The 23,518-nt window shown below is 43.8% G+C and overlaps 1 protein-coding gene across 1 annotated transcript in view; it reads left to right on the forward strand.

Annotated features, from left to right (window-relative positions):
- The window catches only part of Hs3st4 (heparan sulfate-glucosamine 3-sulfotransferase 4), a 409,927-nt gene extending 388,183 nt beyond the window's left edge, over window positions 1-21,744 (forward strand). Inside the window, exon 2 of the mRNA XM_038344328.1 lies at window positions 21,108-21,744. Within this exon, the coding sequence (XP_038200256.1) occupies window positions 21,108-21,744 (637 nt within the window). The remainder of the gene's footprint in view (window positions 1-21,107) is intronic.
- The last annotated feature ends 1,774 nt before the right edge of the window (window positions 21,745-23,518 follow it).

A 23,518-nucleotide genomic window follows, 5' to 3' on the forward strand; every position in this document is an offset into this window, starting at 1 on the left:
ATTCATATGAAGTGTGTGTGTGTGTGTGTGTGTTGTGTGTGTTCAGGGAAGATTACTGAGGAGGCTTTGAAACAGGCATTCTGTGCACAAGACTTGGATCAATCAGTAGGTAGGAATGGAAGGAAATTGGAATACTTTGGAGTGTTGCAATCAAGTTACAAGCTTTGACAAAGTCCGATGTGCCTAGTAAAACATCAAGAAGTTCCAACAGGCCTGGATGCAGAGTATGAACATTGGAACCCATGGATGCTGATGGGGACTGGACCCAAATGGCAGATATTTAATCTTGCCAGTAGACCATTCCTCATCCTGCACAGTTGTACCAAATTGCATTATTTCCCACATGCAGTTATTCTCACATCAATATTTTTCAATGCCCAAAGCTCACATGACGCTCCACCTGTTTCAATCACTGCTGGGAGCACAGCATCTGGAAAAAGCAGGGGGGTTAATCTGGTCCAGACCTGCCAACTTTTTCTGTGAGTCTATTCAGGTCCCTTCTCTACAGAAACTTACAGTCTGAGCAAGAAGACAAGGAAAGGTAAATGCACCATGTGATGGGAAGGTCAAAGTTGGGATACCCTGTCTACCAAGGCCTTAGGAGCCAGCACGGAGAAGCATGCTGCAGACGGGGCAATAGGACAGGCGTGAGGACTGAATGGTGGCTATCAGCCAACATTAGCAGAAACAAACAGGTTCAAAGTCATTACATCATTACGGGTCACTGAAGAGACAAGAATGTGAGGGGGAGCGCAATTTGTCATAACACCTGCTAAACTTGCAGAACTGTCCAGCCTCTGGCCTGTGGGCCGCATATGCCATAGCATAGCTGTGACTGTGGCCCAACAAGAAGCCATAAACTTAAAACCACACAGCCACGGACACCTAAATTTTGACCATGGTATCAAGATGTTATGAGATTGGTTTGTGGTTTCGTGTGTGTGTGTATTATGTGTGTATGTACATATATGTATATATATCTATAGTGTATACATACACACATAATTGCACAGTTTTTAGGGATTAACTTTGAAATTGATAGCTTCATGCTCCAATGTCAAAAGGTTGGAAACTCCAAAAGTCATTGATACAGAAGTCTCCATGATCTGGTGTTTCAACTTTCCTATGGCTACCAAAGAGAAATGATAAACAGCACATAGAGAGGCATTTGCAGGATAGTTTCCTTTGCTTGACGCATCACTATGGAAAATTTGTTGAAACCAAAAACCCTCTGCAAATGAATGGCTAGATGCCGTGTGACTTGTGTAATGAATGGCTAGATGCAGTGTGGTTTGTGTAATGAGTGGCTAGATGCAGTGTGTTTTGTATAATCAATGGCTAGATGCAGTGTGGTTTGTGTAATGAATGGGTAGGTGCAGTGTGTTTTGTGTAATGAGTGGCTAGATGCAGTGTGTTTTGTATAATCAATGGCTAGATGCAGTGTGGTTTGTGTAATGAATGGGTAGGTGCAGTGTGTTTTGTGTAATGAGTGGCTAGATGCAGTGTGATTTGTGTAATATTTCAATGCAACTTTCATTTAAAAATGATTGTGCACTGATTTGGAAAGACCTGAAGAATATTTATTGAACATAAACCTAAATTTTAGAATGGTACATAAAAATTATGTTATTTATATCAACATACCCTCATGTACGCATCTTAAATAATATAATGGATTTCATAAGAGTTCTATGCAGACAGACCTACACACACATACAAACACAACATGCCACGCTCAAAGTTCACTTAGTGCTGCTCATGTGTATGTGTGTTTAGGGTTAACTATTTAAAGTGGAATAACCCACTAATGATTTTATTCCTGGGGCAGATTGCTTCTTCTTCTCTCAGTAGTAATTACTTACCTGTAGCTCTTATTTAGGGGTGGGGCCTTGTGAGATTTATTTCATCCACACAGGCATGTCAATTGATTCTATCATTTTTTTGGTCTGGTTTAGGCAATCATATTTTTGAGATTCCATGGGAGCAGTTTCTCTGCCATATACAGAAAATGCCCCAGTCTTCTGGCTCTTAAGCTCCTTCTGCTTCCTTTACTGTGATGTTCACTGAACCTTTGGTGTAGGTATTGCATATCTACCATTTAGCTGGCAAGAGAGAAAAGTGATCAATAGTCCTATCCAGTTATAACATCGAAGAACCACAGCAATGGCCAGAACAACAAGATGCGCAATCGTGGCACTTCTATCCTGAGGGTAACCAACAACTGCTTAAGTAGATTTAAAGCCTGACCAACAGGAGGGCAATCATGCTTGGAACTATAAGCCTATCCCACTACCCATAGTTGGCAAGGCCAAGTACCCTAGAGGAGAGCCTCCTACTGTCATTTCCCTAATCTAGTATAATTCCTAATCACATTTAAAATACTTATCTCTATACCTACAGATAGATGTAGCTCTCACCTCTTATCAAATAAATATCTTTCTGTAGGTGATGGAGGTCATGGTAGAATTTTTCTGATGCATGTGGCATCTCATATGGGAAAGAGGAAACAACTCTGCAAGAAGGCTTTGGTTAGCTGTTCCCCTGGATTAAGCCAGCCAATTGGACATAGCAGGGTATATTTTCCTCTTCTAGTATCAGAGAAACACACTTGCCTAACTCAGAGAATTTTGTCTGAGTCTTTCAGAAACATGCTCACCCACAGTGGCTTACCAAGGGTGAGAGTAAGTTGGGGCTCTCAACCAAGGTGGCAACCTGAATCAAGACTAAGAATGACACATTACCTGGGGGCTGTGCCTGTCTCCCTGCCATCCCTACCAGAGCAACAGCGAGAGCATCAAGGTGGGGTCATACGGGAGAGTGCATTAGGTCGGTGACACCAGAGGGATAGTTACTTCTCATGAACATGTTCTTCCAAAACGGGTGTGGGCTATTGCACTAATGGCCCAACTACTGCTGGCAGGCTGAGAGAGCATTCAAGTCTCTGCTATCACCCACACTAATGAGGCAGAGGATTCTCAGGGGCATGCGTACCAGGAATTGGGACAACCAAGGACATTTTCAAGTATTTTTTACAATATAAATTGTCTTTATTCCCTTTGGGGTAGAAATATACACCTTTTCTTTAAGTAGATGTTTTTTAACCAAATAAGAAAGAAACTGACTTGAAGACCAGTGTGGAGTGACATCCGACTATGATTGGATGTGCAGCGCCACTGTTATCAGGATACGCTAAGCCCCAGTCACTTACTTGTTCCTCTGTGTCTACCCATTTATATAGTTGTGTGATAGTCTCTTGTCTTTCAGATAATTGGCAGGAGTACATTTGTATAGTGTGGCGATGTGTTAGAATCCACCAAAGACACCTTTAGTAAACATGTGATGGTAGGGTACCATCACAGACCTGTTTAATCAGAGTTGTCAGTGGTGAGGGTCAGGGACTTTAAATAGACTGCTGGAGTTGAGGTCACTTGCATGACAGTTGCAGGGAATTGCTTCCAAATTTCAGATGCAGGAGTGCTGGAGAGTCAGACAGCAGGCCCTCAGTCACACATGAACAGGCACATACAGATTGCTTTTCATTAAAGCATAGTCTCAGCGAGGTGGTGGACATTCCGAAGGGAGGGTGAGCCCTGTGCTGACCTCTTGTGTGTGTTCCCAGTCTTTAAGTCTCCCCTTGAACTGCAGCCTGATCTTCAGCATGGAATCTAGATCAGACCTTTCATTAAAACTGCAGCATCAATTCTTCCTTCAGTGTGCCTTCCTAAAGGTTAGGATGATGCTTCTATATTAGATATGAATTTCATTGTGTAGATCTCGCTAGACCTTAACTATGCTTTGTCTGCCATGCTGGTGGGAGCGAAGAGCATACATTAGCATCTTTATCAGACACAACTCCATGTCTTCTGCCTTCTGATCACATAGTAGCAAAGAGATGAGGGTTCATATATCACCAGGCCAGAGTTGTCATGGCTTCTCTAGTTTTGTTTCTGGGTCCTTTGTGTTAATGAAGGGAGCGGGAGAGGGAGGGAGGGAAAGAGAGAGAGAGAGAGAGAGAGAGAGAGAGAGAGAGAGAGAGAGAGAGAGAGAATATGAATGTGAATGTGTCTATCAAGGAGTCACCCGTTTCATCTTTATTCACCTGTTCATTTATTAAGCACTCATAATGTGCCATGATTTATACTGGTAACAGAGATCCACAATGAACAAGACAGCATTTTGCTATTGTATAACTTAATTTCAGGTGGGGAAGGCATCAGCAGTCATATGAACCCGTGTTGAACTAGATAATTCTAGCTCTTGACCAATAACACGAAGTGGGATGAAGAAATTAAACCGAACAATGCGACAGAACATGACTTGGGGCAGGTGCTGTTTTTCGTGATCAAAGTGTTTTTAGAGGTGACCTTTAGCAGACACATAGCCGAAACAAAAGCACAAAAGTCCAGACAGGTGCTATGAAATACAATGTTCTGTGGTGAAGAAAATGTTCTCCATCCACGTCTCTAAAACACTAAGTAGCAAGGGGTTAGTTGTGTTATTGGTCAAATGAAATGTGGCTCCTACAACTGCAAAATCGATTCTTTGATTGTAGCTAATTTAAGTTTAAATAGTTACACATGTCTAGTGGCTCCCATATTGGAAATCACAAGTCTAGACAGTTAATGGCAAACGTGGTTGAGAGGGAGATGACAGGCGCACACAGCTCTCAGGAAGACCAGTCTAGAGTAAGCAAAGAGCCAGTGTACTCTCGAGGCTGAGGCAGGAGGATTGCCGTGAGTATGGGGCTACCTCAGGCTACATAGTAAGTATCAGGTGAGTCAGAATGATACAGTGAGATTCTGTCACAGAACAAAAAAGGAAAGAGGAGGGAAAGAAGGGGAAAAGAAAAAAAGGAAAGGAAACATACAAGACGACGCCAGGTGCCGGTTCCTCTCCGGTGGAGTGTGGAGTGGTTAGGGATAGTGAAGAGGCCAGGGAGGGTGGAACTTTGAAAAATAGGATTTGAGGCTGGAGAAAAGGTCAGCAATCGAGAGCACTATGGCTCTTCCACAGGATGGGAGTTGGGTTCCCAGCACCCACATCAGGTGGCCTAGAGGTGCCTCTATCTTCAGCTCCCAGGAATCTGTTACCTCTGACCTCTGTGAGCACTGCGCTTATATTCACTTTCCACCCCACCACACACAGTTAAAAATAGAGTAATCCTTCTTTAGAAAGAAATAAACATTGGACTTGAGGTTAGAGATCTTGGGGGCCACAGAAAGAGGTTACTATTTATTAATATAATGAGGACTATATGAGAGGATTTAAGTACTTGAATGATAGATTAACGACTACCACTGGCTCACAAGGAGGTTCATCATGTGACTTTGTAGATATTAGCTAATTGAAACTCTGGAAAATGTTTTACTATTTTCAAGCTGTAATTTATGATAGTAAAATTAAGGTCCCAAGAATCAAATAATAAATGCTTCACAGTCTCCAAGTAGAACAGTTACAGAGAGTGAAGCATGAGGTATTGGTACTGTCATTTCCGGCAGTGCTGAGACTGGAACCCATGACCCTGCACATGTTAATCAGCACTCTATCACCGAGCTATGTCCTCAGCCCCAGAGGCCAAGTTCCTACTCTCTGTGTGACGCTGCCTCCCAGCCAGTGCCAGCTTCTGAAATCTTACTCCTGTTCAGTGTGGATAACGGCATTCATAGAGAAACGAGATGGGGAGAAACTGGATATCAGAGAGAGCAGAGAGGCAAAAAGTTTGATGGGGTAGAGAAGTGACACGAAGAGGATGATGGGAGGAGGGGAGGACTTCAAACAGGATGTGCTTTCACAGCAAAGGCAGCAGAGAGACTTCCTGGATGTTGGGATGAGTGGGGAAAGGAAATGTCGGTGATGGAACCCTGCTTGCGGCAGAGCAATTGAGTAGATGATGACTCTCTTTCCTGGGCTAAGGTGGGGGTGGGACTTGGATGGGTAGTGAAGGGAGGGTTTTATATGGTTATATATGTTGTTACTGGGGAGTCTGCTGGGTATGACTCTGCTTCAATTTGAGCCCAACCCCCTGTTCTTTCCTCCTCTCTCCCATCTAACTGTCCTCTTGTTTTTACTCTATTATTTAACAAGTATCTCTTGAGAGCTGCCTGATTCCAGGCACTATTCAGAGTTCTGGGAGCTCAGAACACAAAAGAGCCACGTCACCTCCCTTCTTGGCACTTTAGGACAGAACATTGAGGCCCAAGGAAATGAGAATGCGAGAGAAATCATTTCAGAGAACAAGTTCCTATGGCGTGGACCAAAGGGGATTATATGAAGAAGGGAGCAACTCTCATGGGTTGTTTGGTGTAGGAGACCATGTTAAAAAGGAGCAATATAATATGAATAGAAGATGGTGCAAGTTATGGGGTGAGCGAGAGCACCAACCGCTTTCCTAGCTGTCATCGCTCCATCTGTTCCATGATCAGATTGATTGGCTGAAAAATATGTTTAGTATTTCATGCACCTCAAGCTGTGAAAGTCAGGTCTAAATACAGACACAGTATGATGCACTAATTAATTTATGATTGTATTTTACATCATTGATGCTAGAGCTCTTGATTTGGGGATGCAACTTCTGAAGGAAACAGTTCAAGGACAGCAGAGAAGACTCTTGCAGAGGCACTCTGTGGGAGACTCTCCCCCCCCCCCCCCCGGCTTCCCTGGCTGCCATGAGCAAGATGGGGCTTGTGGGGTGGATTTATCCTCTGTCTCAGTTGTAGCCAAACTCCAGAACTGGTGCACAGTTATAGGCAAGACACGCCTGTTCTTCACAGCAGCGCTCACACCTGTCACTCATAGAGACAGGTGCTTCCGTCTTGCTGACTTATTTTACAAGCTTCCCTAGCCAGACATGATTGACCCCAGCAACACTTTCATAGATAAAACCTCAAGTGCTTTCAATGAACATTAACCGTCTCACTGGTCAGATACCTTGGACCACAGGGAAGAAACATCGGCAAGTTATTTACAAAATAGCCCAGTTCATTTTAAAGATGGAGAGGCAGAAATCAAATGACCTCACCATTAGCATGATGCGTCTTAATGTGCCATTCTCTGAGAGCACACAATGAAGAGCTAGGAATCCTATGGAGAAGCAGCAATAACCTGAACGTACAGTGAGCAGTGACTTCCTCGCAGATATGCCAAGAAGTGCGTCATCATTGTAAAAAGCATTTTCTCATTCTTCTTGTTGTCCATCCCTGCTTTATCTGAAGTGGAACCTGGGGTTTTAGGTGATTAAGAGCTTTGTCCAAAGTCCTATACACAGCAGTGGCAGAGCCAGAGTCTTAGGCAATGGCATCAGTATGGGGGATATTGTTCCAGTAGAGAGAGGATGGTGCTTAGGAAGGCCATTTGGTGGCTACAAAGGCCCAGCCAGTGGAGCCTTTATAGATGGAAGCACTAATTTACCTGATTGGGTTGGATACATCATAGACAACTGTCTCATGCTTCAACCAATACATATAAAAATTGCCACAATAGTGATTAACCTGAATAGCTTATGGGGCCACAAAGGTGGGCTGAGTTAGACATTAGTCTCTGGCAGATGCCTGACCCTTAAAAAGTGGAAAGGTCACTTAACAACAGTCATTCGCGTCTACAACCCCAGCACTCAGGAGGCTGAGACAGGAGATTCAGAACCTTGAGACCAATCAGGGGTACATTGAGATCCCTCTTTAAAAAATCCCTAAACAAGAACAAAATGAAAGAAAAATCAATTTATTTCAACTCATGGTTTCAGAGGCTTTGCTGTGGAATGGCAGGGATGGGATGGAAGAGCACAGTGCTCAGGTCATGGTGGTCCGGAAGCAGGGCTTAAGAAAGCCTGGATGAACTGGCTTCCTCTTTCTGCCGTTTTTGTTTAATTTTTTAGATTGTGATTTAGATGCCACAATTCTCCCTTCCCTCCTTTCCTTTTCTCCCTCCAAATCCTCTCATGTATGCCTTCCTTGTTTTTCAAATTAATGACTTCCTTCTTCATCATTTGTTATTATATGCCTATATGCATTTACATATGCATACATATTCCTAAATATAACCTGATGAGTACATATAATGTTACTTGTATGTTTCAGGGATGACCATTTGGCATTGGACAACTGGTGGTGTGCTCTTCCCAGGGAAACAGCCACCTCTCCCATTCCTAGTTTTCCTCAGTTGCCTATAGTTCTTCATGTAGGATTGAGGCCTCATGGGCTTTACCCCATCCACTTTAGCATGGCTGTTGTTGTCTGTAGTCCACTCATGTTCAGGCAGTCATGTTGGTGAGAATGTATTAGTATGTCTTCTAATATGACTAGAATACATAATCTCACAGTGAACTTCTTGAACCTCTGGCTCTTACAGTCTTCTCTGCTCCCCCTTCTGAATTGTTCCCTGAGCTTTCTGTATGGTCATGTTTTACAGCTGCATCTCCTGGGACTACACTTCACAACTCCACATTTTGATTGGTTGTGGTTTTCTGTAGGGGTCTCCACCTATAGCAAAGAGAAGTTTCCTTGATGAGGGGTGAAAACCACACTTATCTGTGGGTATAAGAACAAATGCGTTTTGATTGTAGGTAGGGATTATGCTGGTTTATTACAGTAGTGGCTATAGATTCTCCTCCAACAATTATGACTTCACTAGCTCTGGGTAATTAGCTAGGTTTTCAGAACCAGCCATAGCATCCCTTTCATTGAGTGGGTCTCAAGTCCAACTAGAGAGCAGTTGGTTACCACCAAGGTATGTGTGCCACTAATGCACCCATAGGGTTGTTGTGCCATAGTCATTGCTGTGGTTCATGGGTGCCATTACTGGGTAGGACTGTTGGTTGTCTCCTGCTTAGAAAACTTGTGTATCATCTTCTGGTAACATGAAAGTCCTCAAGGATGGCCTGTTCAGGTCAGTTCCAGTTCATGGGTTTCTGAGCCTTATTTATGAAGTTTATGGTATCTTTACCAATGGAGATTTACCTTTCACCTTCAGAGGGTAACCAAGGGCAACAGCGATAGGCTGTTTGTTTTGGGAGTCTGTTAGAAAGCCCCACCCAACATCTCAAATGACGACTCTTCATGCCTGATACTTTTTTCCATGTCTAATCCCTTCTGCCTATGGGATGAACATGCATTCAGAGCATGTTGCCCATCTCAGTTAATCATTTCTAGAAACATTCGTACAAAAAGAAGTCGTTACTGATTTCCTAGCTATCTTTTCATCTAATCGAGTTGACCAACAAGGCAAACCATTATGCAGGAGGAGCAAAGCAAAATGTAGACAAGAAAGGGAAAAGACTTGAACAGAAGCCTGGCATATTGGCAGTTGCCCTCATAAACAACCACACCTTCTTGTCTCTCCAAGACTGAGGTTTGTTAATGGCCCACATAGCTTGAGGGTGTAGGGCTTAGACATTCATCAGGGGGAAATAGGCTCAGGAAGAGTCAACAGGGCTTGAAACAAAAGCAGGCTACAGGTGAGAAGCCAAGAGGGAGGACTGGCAGCATCCCTGAGGCAGTGACAGGCTGACACACACCTGAGAAGGGAGCACGGGGTGAGGTAAGGAGGCCTGAAGCTCCTGCTGCTACTGTCTGTTAACTGTGAGCACAAAGGGCTCATGCAGATTCTGGCACCTCTGTAATCAGTGTTTAATTGTTGCACCTGCCCTTTGAAATGATGAGCCTGTGGAAAGGAAAGAGAACAAGATAGCAGGTAGAAGTTGGTGTATAGGGTTCTGTAGAGAGTCCTTCTTTAAAGGTACATAAACAAAATATTAGACAAGTATGTTCCAGATGGGATCCCCAGCCAGGGGCAGATGACTCATGTTCAACCCTCTAATTCATTCAAAATCATAGAACATTTTGTCTTATGATATCCGGATAGGAAGGTCTGATCACAAAAGACGAAGGGCTAGACCACAGTGATTCTCAACCTGAGGGCTGTGACCCCTTTGGGGGTCCAGCAACCCTTTCGTAGGAGGCACACATCAGATATTCTGCATGCCAGATATTTACATTACAATTCATAACTAGCAAAATTACAGTTATGAAGTGGCAACAAAATAATTTTGCGGTGGGGGAGGGTGTCACCACAACATGAGGGATTGTATTAAAGGATTAGAGCATTAGGAAGATTGAGAAGCGCTGGGCTAGAGAAAAAGCTGTGGTACTTTCTGGTGATAGTGAACAGCACTATCTTGTGTAAAAAAGATAAACTAATCCTTTGCTCTTGGATTTCAAAAAAGCTATTATATTCTAATTCAAAGTATCCTTACATTCAAATCTATAACTCTAGTTTAGACAGAAACTCCCAATTAGTCACTGTGCAGAGCTACAGAGGAGGAATCAGCCTTCATGTGATCATATGGGATCTGACTCTACTGATGGATCCACTTTGTCTAAGTCACACTTACCCAGGGGATACCATAGACTCAGAACTGGTACCACACAGCTAATACTCCTTTATCTAGGGCATGGCATTTAGCAATCCAGAGAGTCAGCATTCCAAGACAGAGCTTCTACAATGCTGCTGATTGTCTTTGTTGTATGACAGCACTCATTAAAACAGCATAGACTTATAAAGTCCTTATGTGGTGTTTATCAATGGAGGCAGCTGCTCTAGTTGGAATTAAGTTTGAGTCTGTGCCTCCAGGGTTCAGAGTTTGAAATTTAACTGAGATATTAAGAGGATAGGAACATAATGAAATTTATTTTTTTATTTTTCTTTTGTTTCTTTTGTTTCTTTTTTTTTTTATTAAAAATTTCTGCCTCCTCCCTGCCTCCCATTTACCTCCCCCTCCCGTCTCCATTCCCCCTCCCTCTCCTGTCCGAAGAGCAGTAAGGGTTCCCTGTTCTGTGGGAAGTCCAAGTTCCTCCCTCCTCCATCCAGGTCTAGGAAGGTAAGCATCCAAACAGCCTAGGCTCCCACAAAGCCAGTGTGTATAGTAGGATCAAAACTCAGTGCCATTGTCCTTGGCTTCTCAGCAGCCCTCATTGTCCGCCATGTTCAGGGAGGAACATAGTGAAATTTAATTGAGATATTAAGAGGATAGGAACATAATCTGTTCATGATGTTTAGAGGCAGAGCCTTTGGACATTGATTGGGATTATAAAAGGTCACCAGCGTGACGTCCCTGTGCTTGAGTACTGGTGGCTTTATAAAAGAGAGAGCAACCAGAGGACATCTGTACACGAGTGTTCCCTCTAGTGACACGTATGTATTATCTTCACTGTGACAAACAACCGGAAAAACACCTGAAGGGTGAAAGGGCTAATTTGGGCTTACAGTTTTAGAAACTTTTACCTTGCCATGGCAGGGAAGGTGTGATTGGGCCTTTACAGTGCTGGGAGCTCCTCATATCACTGGTATCAGGATGCTGAGAGTGGGAGCAGAACAAGTGATGAGCTTCCAAGGTCCTTCTCTAAGGATGTACTGCTACCAACTATGCCTCATCTCCTAGAGGCTTCTTAGGAAAATAAAATAGTGGCACCAGCTGGGGACAAACCTTCGGAACAGGAACCTGTCGAGGACAGTTTAGCGTCAAGGCACGATGGATGTCTTGTGCTATGCTTGAATTCCAACAGCATGAAAGCCACCACCAGTCGCTAGCTCTCAGGGCTCTGCCTGGAGAACTATGAGCCCAAGCAATCTTTTGTTCTTTATAAGTTTCTCAGCCTCAGGTTGACGGACACAGTTTGCTCCATTTTAAAGCAACTATATGAGGTATAAATTATCACCATTCCAGTTTGTAGCTTAGAAAATCTAGGCAGAGAGAGGCTAAGTAGGTTGTCCAACATCCTACCCTTAATGAAAGGCACAGACTATATCCAAATCTAGGAATCTTGGTTAGACTACTGAATCACAAGGGATGATTGAAACTTCCAAAGACATCGGGCAATATCAATGTGCACATGTGATTAGTATGTGTATAGGGGCCTATGAGCACCTAAAAGACAGTGGCCGGGTGCTACCTAGCATTGTACACAGTTCTTATTGTGAAATTCAGGGTAGATCCAGATTCTGACACACAGGCTGCTCATTGGAAGTTCCCCAGGGCACACCATCTTTATAGTTCATAAATCACTGCAAATCACACTTTCCTTGGAGGTGAACATCCCATTCTTGGCTGCCATTCTTGGTGATGGGGTTATATGGAAATGATGGTCATGAGGATAGGGATGAATTCCCACATCTTTTCCAGATAGTTCTTTGGAGGTAAAACCAAGCCCCCAAAGCAAATAAACTCAGTGAGAATCATAATCCTCCAGTTCTGAAAGATCTCTACTAACCTGACATAAAGTTCAAAACAGAAAAACATGTTCCAGACCTGAGTTTACTATTTTCTATTTTCTCCTAAATTGTGATTGTGTGACATTTAGACCCAGAGACAGTTTTTGTTTTCCTTATTGGTATTCTTTTGGTCCACATTCTCTCTCTCTCTCTCTCTCTCTCTCTCTCTCTCTCTCTCTCTCTCTCTCTCTCTCCTTCTCCATTTATCATCATCTGCATCATTTTCACTTCTCTGCCACACCTTTCTGTCTCCTTTTCTCCGTATGGGGATATGGCAATATAGATGAGGCGCAGCAAGAGAGGGATCTCACAGAAATAGTCTGTCCCAGCCTCCTCTCCAAGAGCTTAGAGTGTCTTGAATGTCAGGGACGACACGTGCTTTTACACCAATGTGCACTTAACATTTTGTATATAATAATCACCAATAAATACTCAGTTGGATGAACCAAGAGTTACTTTGAAACACAGCCCCTTTTATGCATAGGAAGATGAGGTCCAGGGCAGAAACATTTGTAACTTAAATTCGTTAACCAAGCTAACTCTTAAGTCAGAACAGTAGCCCAGAACCTCCTTTTGAATCTAGCTTAGAGCAGTGTGGTCCCAGAACATGCAGCTTTCTCCAGTCCTCTGTTTATGAATGTGGTTTTCATATACAAATAAAAATGGATTGCACTTCTTTTTCTCACAAACTCAGATTTGAAAACCACAGTGAAATTCCCGACATGCCTGGGGAAGGCAAGGTGCGGCCCATGAACCATTGGATCAGATTCATTTTTCCTCTCTAAAGCCTGACTTTCTCCATTTCTCTATGGGCTCATTGAATGCTGGGGGCCTGTGAGGTGGAGCCAGGCTAATGTGACACAGGTGTCACGTGGACGTGTGAGTGTATTTCTTCCCTCGGTGCTGAGGAGCTGGCCCCACCACCTGCCCTTGCTTTAACCACCATCATCGTGGGTTATAGTTCATCAGGAGGGCTCAGAAAATATTGCTAATTTAAGCACCATTTATTCCACTAGATAATGCATTTGGGAAAGTGTAAGGTGCCCACACACCTGCAATTCAAGGCAAGCTAAAGGCGGGCCCGGCACTGACCCTGCCAGGGAGAATGGGCACTTTATATCTCATATGGTTGATTGCTTTCTCCCTCAGTGTTCATGATGGTGTCCATTTGCTTCAGTTGAGGAGGCCCTGGGGAGAGATATCACAAATTGAATGATGTAGCTTGATCTGGCAAGGATGTCTAGGGTTCTGTGATTCCCAGTGGTAAGCTGCCTTCACTGTTCATGTAACGAGACTGATTTTAAGATTCCACTTCGCCACCTACTAGCAGAGTGACTTTGGGACAGTCATGTCACTTTGCTAAGGCCTCGTAATTTGACACGAGTCAAGAAGCAACCAAGAGGGCAGATTATGGTGTTAGACAAAACCCTAAGATTGGATTTGGTTCTACCTCTCTTGACTGTGAATGAACTAATCAATCTCACTGGGCTTCAGTTTTCTGATTTCTAAAGATGTGATGACGGTATAAAAAGTAAAAAAGCTTTAAGGAATTAGCAGCAACTATATTGAGACCCCATGCAAGTCACCCTCTAGATAATGAATTTGACACTATTCCCCATGAAAAGGAGATTGTTCATGTGATGCTTGCTCTCCAGACAATGAGAATGAGACATTGCAGATACTCCTTAACTTACAGTGGGGATGCACTCAATGAAGTCATCAGACTGTTAAGGTATTAGAAGGTGACAATGTATTGTTTTTCAGATAGGGCCTCATGCCTTCCAAACTGGCCTCAAACTTTCCCTACCAACTGCTCCCTACTCTCAGCCCCTAAAAATGGGTTGAGTGTGCCAAGAACACCATCACTCTTCCAATATATACTGTTGACTGTTCACCCTCATGGTGGTGTGGTTGGACATGAACTGTGATTCAGCATTGAGGGAAAGTAGTACAGGTGGCACGGTGTGATGCCTGCAGACACAGCTACGGAAGCAACATAGTGTGACCCTGTGCCAATCAAACCAGAGCTGGGTGGAGTCATATCAGATACGTTCATCCAGGAACAGACTCAAATTCAAAACATAGTTTATTCTGAAAGTGGACCACTTTCTACTGAATGTGAATTATTGCTGCGGGAGCTCCGGCAGCTCCTTCTGCTCTTTCAGCCAATAGCCTTTAAGATACCAGCCCATTTGGGCATGGTCTTTTTTGCTTTAAAAAGCAGTGGTAGGTAGCCATGCACTAGCTCTCTTGCTTCTGGCTTCCAGGCTGATAGACTCATTCCTGATCACACAGAGGGCTTTCGTCTGGGACGGTGATCTGTAAGATTTTTTCCCCTTAAATAAATAACCCTTTTATTAATCATAATTCCAAACTGGTATGGGATTGTTTTGTGACTTACGCCTTCAAATTCTAGTTGAAAAACGGAAAGTTATATCTGTATTAGCTGTGTAATGTGCACAGGATCATACGACTTATAAACCTGTGCAAACTTAGCAAGTAGAGCTCTAGAATTTGTGCTCTTGACTTCACAGAAGAGTCTTGTGTTTGAAAGTGCTTAGTGAAGTCAGTCCTCCCCCACGCATGAAACAAAACATGGGGTAGGTAAGCCCTCTGTACATAATGGTACTTGAGGCACTATGGCAACTATCGTCACGGTCTCCTTAAAGGCCCTGTATGCTGCTAACTAGAATTGCACAGGCCTCTGCTTAGCAAAGTGCTTACACCAACGGAAGAGGGTGGGGGCTGGGATGAGAATTGAGGGCATCTCAGAAACGTTCGTGCTGCGAGAGCAGCTGACAGCTTGGGCGGAGCGATTCTCACTTCAGGACTGTGTGTTGATGCTGATGTCACAGCTGCTCTGAGCACCCAGGATACTGTCAACGAGCTCTTCCCAGACCAGATGTGGTGCTTTCTCGCCATATGGTGCACAATGAAGTGCATGGTCTTTCAGGCAGGGATGGTGTGGTGAAGGCACACTGACCCCCAAATGTGGAAAACCTGGTCTAAGAAGCATGTGGTTCAGTTTCATCCAGTTTTCCCATTTCCTGCTTCCCTGTGTTCATTTGTGTATCATTCCCATAATAAGCCAGTGACTGCTATAAATAATGCTATATTGCTACAATGCTATAGAACATTATGTGTTGGCATTTACCACGTTCAGCATGAATAACACAGGCGAGTAAAGCATTGCCCATATCCTCAAAAACTGAGACTAGCTTTGCAGGACATGGGAACCAATTCCAGTATGTTTGTTTGCTTGTATACGTGTTTGGTTTTTTTTTGCAATGTAAAAGAACAAATTCGGGGATTTATGCCTGGTACATGCTACGCCAGCCCTCCACCACGGAGCTTCACCCCATTCTACGTCAGGTCTTTCTTGTACTCTCAGCAATGCCAGGGCTCTGGGAGCTAAGATGTGTTAGTAAGGGACTGTGATGTGATGGGACAGTTATATAGCATGGGGGAGGTCCCGAATACTCTGACTTCAATCTCAGGCTATGTACCAAAATTAAAATACAGTACAATGAAATAAAATAAGAGTTAGTGAGAAATCTTTGAGAATACTAACTTTTTTTTGACACAACAAGCATTTAAATAATTTTCTGTTTGGGAATTCACGACACAGACAAAGAGCAGGTCTCACCATCCGCTGGTAGACATTGCTCTCTTAACTTCCTGGCAGATGAACTATGCACAGAGAATATGAATTCCCAGCTTAATCTCAGGTCTGACCCCCGAATTTCCCATGCACGGATAAGTTGCTGGCTTGACTTGAGGCTGTAACTGATATCCCATGTACCAGATTCCACACGAGACTGCTGTCTTCCTCTCCACGGCTGCTTGTTTTACACTTTAGATTGCTCTTCTCGTAACTAACCATCAGTCCGCCACGCTGTTGCAGTGGTCCCTGGCATCTCTCTTTTATTTAAAATCAGTCCAGCCACCAACAGGGATTGTTGGTGCTTATTCCTGGGGACTACTACCACTTCTAACCTATAGTCCTGACATAGCGTCTGAGCATGCTCCCCTTGACACTTACACTCTCTTCTCTGGTCTCAGCAAGAAAAGGTAATTAAGTGCAAACTATACTCTAGTCTCCTGTTCAGTGCTCTTCGATGCATTCTTGTGATATAGAGAAGAATCCTTATGCCTTCCTCAGATTAGGCAGACCCTCCAGGATCTGTTCCCCGCCCATCTTTCCTGACCTTATTTTCTAACTCTTTTACCTTGACTAACTCCCTCCAGCATCCCTGGCCTTTCTCCTGTTCCTCACGCACGCCACGATGTGAGAACATGGGTGTATTGAAATGTCAGACCCAGCTGAGAAGAACTTAATTAAAAACGAAAAAATTGAGGGTAGAAAGCTTCAAGAAGGTGGGAAGGATAAGATTCTAAGACTAGGTGGAAGTTCGTCATATCCAATAAAAGAAATGTCTTCTTGAGTCTCTCTCTCTCTTTCTCTCTCTCTCTCTCTCTCTCTCTCTCTCTCTCTCTCTCTCTCTCTCTCTCTCTCTCTCTCTCTCTCTCTGTGTGTGTGTGTGTGTGTGTGTGTGTGTATCCACATTGTTATGTATATACAAATGTGCACCTGTGCATGTAGGGACCAGAGGTGAATCTTGGCCTGGAACTTTCCAAGTAGGCGAAGCAGGCTGGCTAGGAAACCTTGTGGTTACACTTGTCTCTGATTCCTGAGTGCTGAAAGTGTGAGCATGTACTACCACACCCAGTTTTTTTACAAACGTGGGTCCTGGGGAAATCAAACTTAGGTCCTCACTGCTTGTGTGGTAAGCACTTTGGTGCAGCCCTGCTTTCTACAGTGTTATCAGGAGAGGAGAGCAGGATAGAGCAGAAATAGTTGCCGCATCAGAGTTCCAGATGAGAGATCTGGGAAGGAGAAACAGCAACAAATCTTATTACAATAAAACCTGCCCCGGGATTGGCCTCAGCTCCAGAGACTAGATCAGTGGCTTGGCAGGCACTCATCAGAGAGTCACCCCACTAACTTCTGAATAACTTAACTGTTGAACTTAGAGACAAAACACACCCGTAGTGAGACCTTGCATTCCAAGCCTCTTTCCTGCTGTGTAGAGCTGGAACAGTAATGGTACCCACTCTGAGGATTAGGACAGTTAATTACACGGCACTGTGACTCTCTTTTCATCTGTCCGAAGTCCCAGCTCGGCTGCATGCTCCAAGTTTGTTTCATCCACTGTGATATTACTAGAAAATGATCATTTATGAAGAGAATAAATGAGAGAGTGAATGAAATCATGAGCTTTAGCGGAGCATAGACCTGCCATTTCATAGTCGTGGGAGAAGCCACTGGGAATCATCTCGTGGACTAAGAACCTGTTGGATCTTAATTAAGAGAGCCAGTCTTTACCATGGGTGCTGTGGGATTGTCCTGGAGTTACACGTTTGTCACACTCACCTGCAGCAGGATGATCAGAGGCACCGGGACCCCTCTTCTGCCTTCTGCTTTCGTCAGTGCCCCTGCCTGTTTCTTGCTTTGCATCAAATGCTGAGCTGGGCATACACACACGCTCCTGTATCCACTGGCTTATAGGTTGGGAACTACTTCATCCCAGATGCTTTGGATAAAAGAGTCAAGATCCACAAGGATCTTGGCAGATTGTCAATTACCTAAAGTAGAGGAGATGAATTTGAATGGGACTTAAAGTAAGCATTGAGGCTTAAGGAGCATGAGTACAAAGAACAGATAAGAGGAGCTGCACAGCTGCTTCCGTACCGAGGGGAAATGCAACAGGACAGACATACACAAACGCAGGGAACAAAATCGGGGGGAAGCCATGCAAAAATAATACTTCTAAGGAGGTTTTCTTTCAACAGAGTTTATTTAATATTTTTTTGTAATATGATGTGAGTTCCATAATCGGTTAAGGAAATAATCGCTCCAGCTGAAATAGGAACAGGGTTGAGTTTATATCCAGCCAGAGCTAGTGGCAGCTTTCTTATTGGCCCCCAGCCTCTAGATCAAGAAGCAGTTGATGACATTGGTATGAATCACAATTTGTCTTATTCTAGATCAGACCCTCAGTTCGGTTTTCCCATTCAGTCAAATGTAATTTCTTTCCCTCTGCCCTTCTGTAAGAATTGCTCTGAGAATGCTCCTAGACAGCCGGCTTAAGTGAAAATAAGATTCTAGCATTCATGAGATACTCTCCCAAGTGATATGCCCACATCATCTCATTTAGTCTTTATCTCAGACCTGCGAGCATGGAATTTTTTTGGCCCCATCTTTTCTGTAAGGAGTTGAGGTTCCAAATGGGGTAAGGGCCTTTAGTGAGACCAAAACCACCACTAGAACTTTCAGGTTACCAGATTAGGCAGGGCTACAATCAAAGACTGTTTCTTCTTAGCTGTACCCTCCCAGAGGAGACCAGCACAGTTAGTGAGTTCAAACTGACACACACACACACAGACACTAGATATTCTGGGGAACCTGTCACCCCCAAACGAACGTGATTACCCATGACCATGCCTTGGGCTTTGATCTGAAAACTATATTCTGCCCAACCAGTGTAGTCCAACAAGGTCTAGTTCTAGCGAATTGTTCTACCAGGCAAATTCCTCTTGCTTAATAAAAGAGCTTGCGGTGAAAGCTGAAAACCCAGCAGCAATTAATTATTGACAGAGCATGTGAATTAGAGATAAAAAGAAGTCATTCTTTCTCCACGCAAGTGATAGTAAATAAATTTAATTATGGTAGGAGAGGCTAAGGGATCTTCGTCTGTATTAAGTTTTATTAGCTGAGACATTTAAAAGCATGTCATCATAACAAAGAGGTCTTGTGTGATCCTGAATGTACCACTTTAGCGCGCGGCTTGGAAGAGAATGGATTTAATGGAGCACCTGGTGGCAGGTGGCCCATATACCATCAGGTAACGAACATGTTTGTCCTCAATTAGCACTGGTCTACATAGGCCTAGGGCAGACTGACTGCACAATAGGATTGTGGGCCTCGTTTTCAATCACTGGTTGGTCCTCTGCTTTGGGCTGGAGGAAGTGGCATCAAATTGTCTCCCCGGAGGAAAATGTGAATGGAGGGATGGAGTTGGCAAATGTTTTTGTCAAGGAGACCAGTAGACAAGAGCTGTGGGGTGGCGTGTTTATTACCTGGCATCTTTCTGTTACTTTAACAAACATCCAAGACAATCAACTTAGAAATAAGACTTATTATGGCTGTTGGTTCCAAAGATTGCAATCCGTGGTTGCTTTGCCTCATTGGTTTTGGGTCTGTGGCAACAAGTTTATCATAGAAGGCATATACGGTGGAAGAAGCCCATTCTTCTCATGGCCAAGACAATAAAAGTGAGGAATAGAGAGAGGAGATGCTAGGGTCTTAACATGCCCATTATTTAAAATGATATTTTTTAGATTTATTCTTTTTATATGTAGGTGTACTTTTGCCTGCCTGTATGTTTGTGCACTGAGTGTAGGCCAGGTGCCTGCAGAAATCAGTATGGGGTGATGGATATCCTGGAATTGGAGATTCAGTTCATCGCGAGCCACCACGCAGGTGCTGGGAGACAAACGCAGTCCGCTGCAAGAGCAGCCAGTGCTTTCAACCACTGGAGCCCACTTGGTAGTCTCGTAATAAGCCCTTTCGGAGCATGACTCCAAGGACCTAAATTCCTCTCCAATGCTCCACCCTTAAAGACTCTACCACTCTACCCAGGCTGGAGACAAAGCCTTTAACCTATGGCTTTGGTGGCTTTTTAAAGATCCCAGCTAGAGCAGGCTCTGTGAGAAGTTTACAGGGCAAACTCAGAAGCAAAGAAAAATGTGCGTCTTGTACCCAACCTATGCTTGCAGTCTGTGTGTCCCTTTGTTCTCAAACGAACTTAAGGTGAGTGTTAGGCCATTATAATGAAGATGTCATGGCCCAGGGATGTGCTTACGTTGTGTTCTGGGGACACAAAGCTCGCCTGATTTCTGTCCTTTCTTTATCCCTGGGCTTCGCTTTCACCACTTATTCAACAATGTTTTTGGACTAAGTCAAGGTTCAGAAAAACTCCTTAAAAGTAAAACAATGCATATTGCAGGTTCTGTGGGTCACATGCTTGTCGCACCGACGCCACTTGCTGTTTATTTGACAAAAGCAGCACACACACTATCTGTAAGTGAGTAAGTGCGGCTGTGTCCCCGTGAAGGTTTGTTTACAAGCACTGACATTTAAATTCTGCATAATTTCCATGTAGCACGCAATTCTACTATCACTATCATTTGGGTTTTCCCCACAACCATTTAAAGATTATAAATCCTTCTTAACTGTGACTGCACAGACAAATAGAAGGCAGTGAAAATTTGCCAACCCTGGACCAGATAATCTTTGAGGTCGTGTTGAGCTCAAACATTTCCTGAAAGCTGCTACAACAATAATAAAACCCTTAATTTGTTAAGCTCATGCACACATGAGATTCCACGCTAAATGCTTTTCAAACATTATCCCCCTAATCCGCACACTACAGTTTGAAGTTGGTGCTATCATTACCTCCATTTCAGAGATTTTAAAACTAATATATAAGGAAATCTAGGTTAAACACAACTGGTAAGAGGTAGAAAGGCAGTTTACATCCAGGGACACAAGACTCCCAAAGAATAATGCATTAACCTTAGGCTGCCTTTTCCAATAATTGCATAGTCAAGCCTACAGTTGGTACATTAAAAAAAAAAAAAAAACAAAAAAACTTCCCAGTGCTTATTGGTTCTATTTGGTGCCTCCCACCTTTGTTATATGTTGCATAGAATTTTTGGAAAGATATTCAAATATCTTAGGTATGGTAATAATCACTGTATTTCCCCCTTCTTCATTCTTCTAGAAATGTGATGCCCAAGACAGTGGACGGGCAGATAACCATGGAGAAGACGCCCAGTTACTTTGTGACAAATGAGGCTCCCAAGCGCATTCACTCTATGGCCAAGGACATCAAACTCATCGTGGTGGTGCGAAACCCGGTGACCAGGGCCATTTCTGACTATACCCAGACGCTGTCAAAGAAGCCAGAGATCCCTACCTTTGAGGTGCTGGCCTTCAAAAACCGGACCCTGGGGCTGATTGATGCCTCGTGGAGTGCCATTCGCATCGGGATCTATGCTCTGCACCTGGAGAACTGGCTGCAGTACTTCCCCCTCTCTCAGATCCTGTTCGTCAGTGGAGAGCGGCTCATAGTGGACCCTGCGGGGGAGATGGCCAAAGTACAGGATTTCCTAGGCCTCAAGCGTGTTGTGACGGAGAAGCACTTTTACTTCAACAAAACCAAGGGATTCCCCTGCCTGAAAAAGCCAGAAGACAGCAGTGCCCCAAGATGTTTGGGCAAGAGCAAAGGTCGGACTCATCCCCGCATTGACCCAGATGTCATCCACAGACTTCGGAAATTCTACAAACCCTTCAACATGATGTTTTACCAAATGACTGGTCAAAATTTTCAGTGGGAACAGGAAGAGGGTGATAAGTGAGGTTGGCAGTGCGGAGGGAAGGCTAAGGAATAGCAAGGATACTCTTTACCAGAGTCCCACATTCCCCAGGTTCTGAAGCTTCGGCCATGCTGGAGTGCCAAGTAGATTGCCAACCTCATCCAGTCAGGTTACTTCTAATGTTGTGGGCTTAGGCAAAGGTATAGATCTCATGGCATCCCTGTGAAGGAACCAGCTGTACCTGGTGGACAAGGTGGCCACCAGAATCTACCATGAATATTTATCTTTACTAATTAATAGAGTCTTGAAGACAGGATAAATATCTTCCAGTCTCAAAGACGTATGCTATGATATTGATGAGTGGCAAAAAGAAAGGAAAGGAAAGGAAAGGAAAGGAAAGGAAAGGAAAAGAAAGATAGGCAGGAAGAAAGGAAGGAAGGAAGGAAGGAAGGAAGGAAGGAAGGAAGGAAAGAAAGAAGGAAGGAAGAAAGAAAGGATAGGAAGGAAGAAAGGAAGGAAAAGAAGGAAGGAAGAAAGGATAGGAAAGAAGGAAGGAAGGATAAGAAGGAAGGATAGGAAGGAAGGAAGAAAGGAAGGATAGGAAAGAAGGAAGGGAAAGAAGGAAGGAAGAAAGAAAGGATAGGAAGGAAGAAAGGAAGGAAAAGAAGGAAGGAAGAAAGGATAGGAAAGAAGGAAGGGAGGATAAGAAGGAAGGATAGGAAAGAAGGAAGGGAGGATAGGAAAGAAGAAAGGAAAGAAGGAAAGAAGAAAGGATAGCAAAGAAGGAAGGAAAATGTACTTTGCAGGAGCTCTTACTGTATTTGTCTTGGGAGTCTGGATTGTAACCTTGAGTTTAATTTCTAGTACATAAACTTCTGCTTTGGCATCTCTCCAGAATGTTGTTGGTGGCTGAGAGCTCCAAGACTCCCAGGGAGCAATATCCTCCCTCCAAGCCTGTCTAGCCTTCCCAACAAAGGCTTCATCCCAAAACCCTTTGACATTCTCCCTTCCCACAATATGAAGGCAAAGGCATGCACATATGTTCCTCACCAAAATAATAGCCTACACCCCTGGAGTATTCTATCTGAGAGCCTTCCAAGATGGGTCTCTCTCTTCATGAGTGTTCCAAATTATGGAGAAGCTTAGCACACATCCTCACGTTGGAATCTGACCCACATGAATGCTTCTAGAACAGGGAGACAGCAGCTATTATTTGAGCCCTGAGGTTGGCAAAGATGAATGTCTATACGTGGGGGGTATAAGAAAAAACCCAGCCCGCTAATTGGGAGGCTCCCTTACTTAAAGATCCTCTTCCTGAAGGATCTTGGTCCTGAGGCATGCTCTAGGGATAGGCTCTGCCCTAGGGAAAAAAAAAAAAAAACAGCTTGTTTGTTAGTTGTTCTGAGTAACCCTTCAAGATGCAGAGAGGAAGGGAACACTCAACGTTTTTCTGTTTGTCTTACTCCTGCCCCCTCAGGGTCACCTCATGGCTCATTTTCTCTACTCCTAGATGGCATCTATTGGGCCATTGGCAAGAATGCTGATTTGCAGTGTGAAGTGGGTGGGGAGGGCAAGGACTGTCTGCAGACATTCTTTTCAAGGGCTGCCAAATAAAGTGTCCCTTCCCATTAGTGTGGTCAAGGGAAACAAAGCAGTTGACATAAAGCACTTGTTCGCAGATCTCCAAAGCCAGAAATTGTAGTAAAATTGGAAATTTGTATGAGTGGGGAGAGTGGAATCTGTTCGGCTGTGATTAAACTGTCATTTCTCCCACTAAATGGAAACTGTGTTGTTATAAAGCTTAATGCAACCTGAT

Source organism: Arvicola amphibius, chromosome 1 (genome assembly GCF_903992535.2).
Source record: "Arvicola amphibius chromosome 1, mArvAmp1.2, whole genome shotgun sequence".
NCBI classification, from domain to species: Eukaryota; Metazoa; Chordata; class Mammalia; order Rodentia; family Cricetidae; genus Arvicola; species Arvicola amphibius.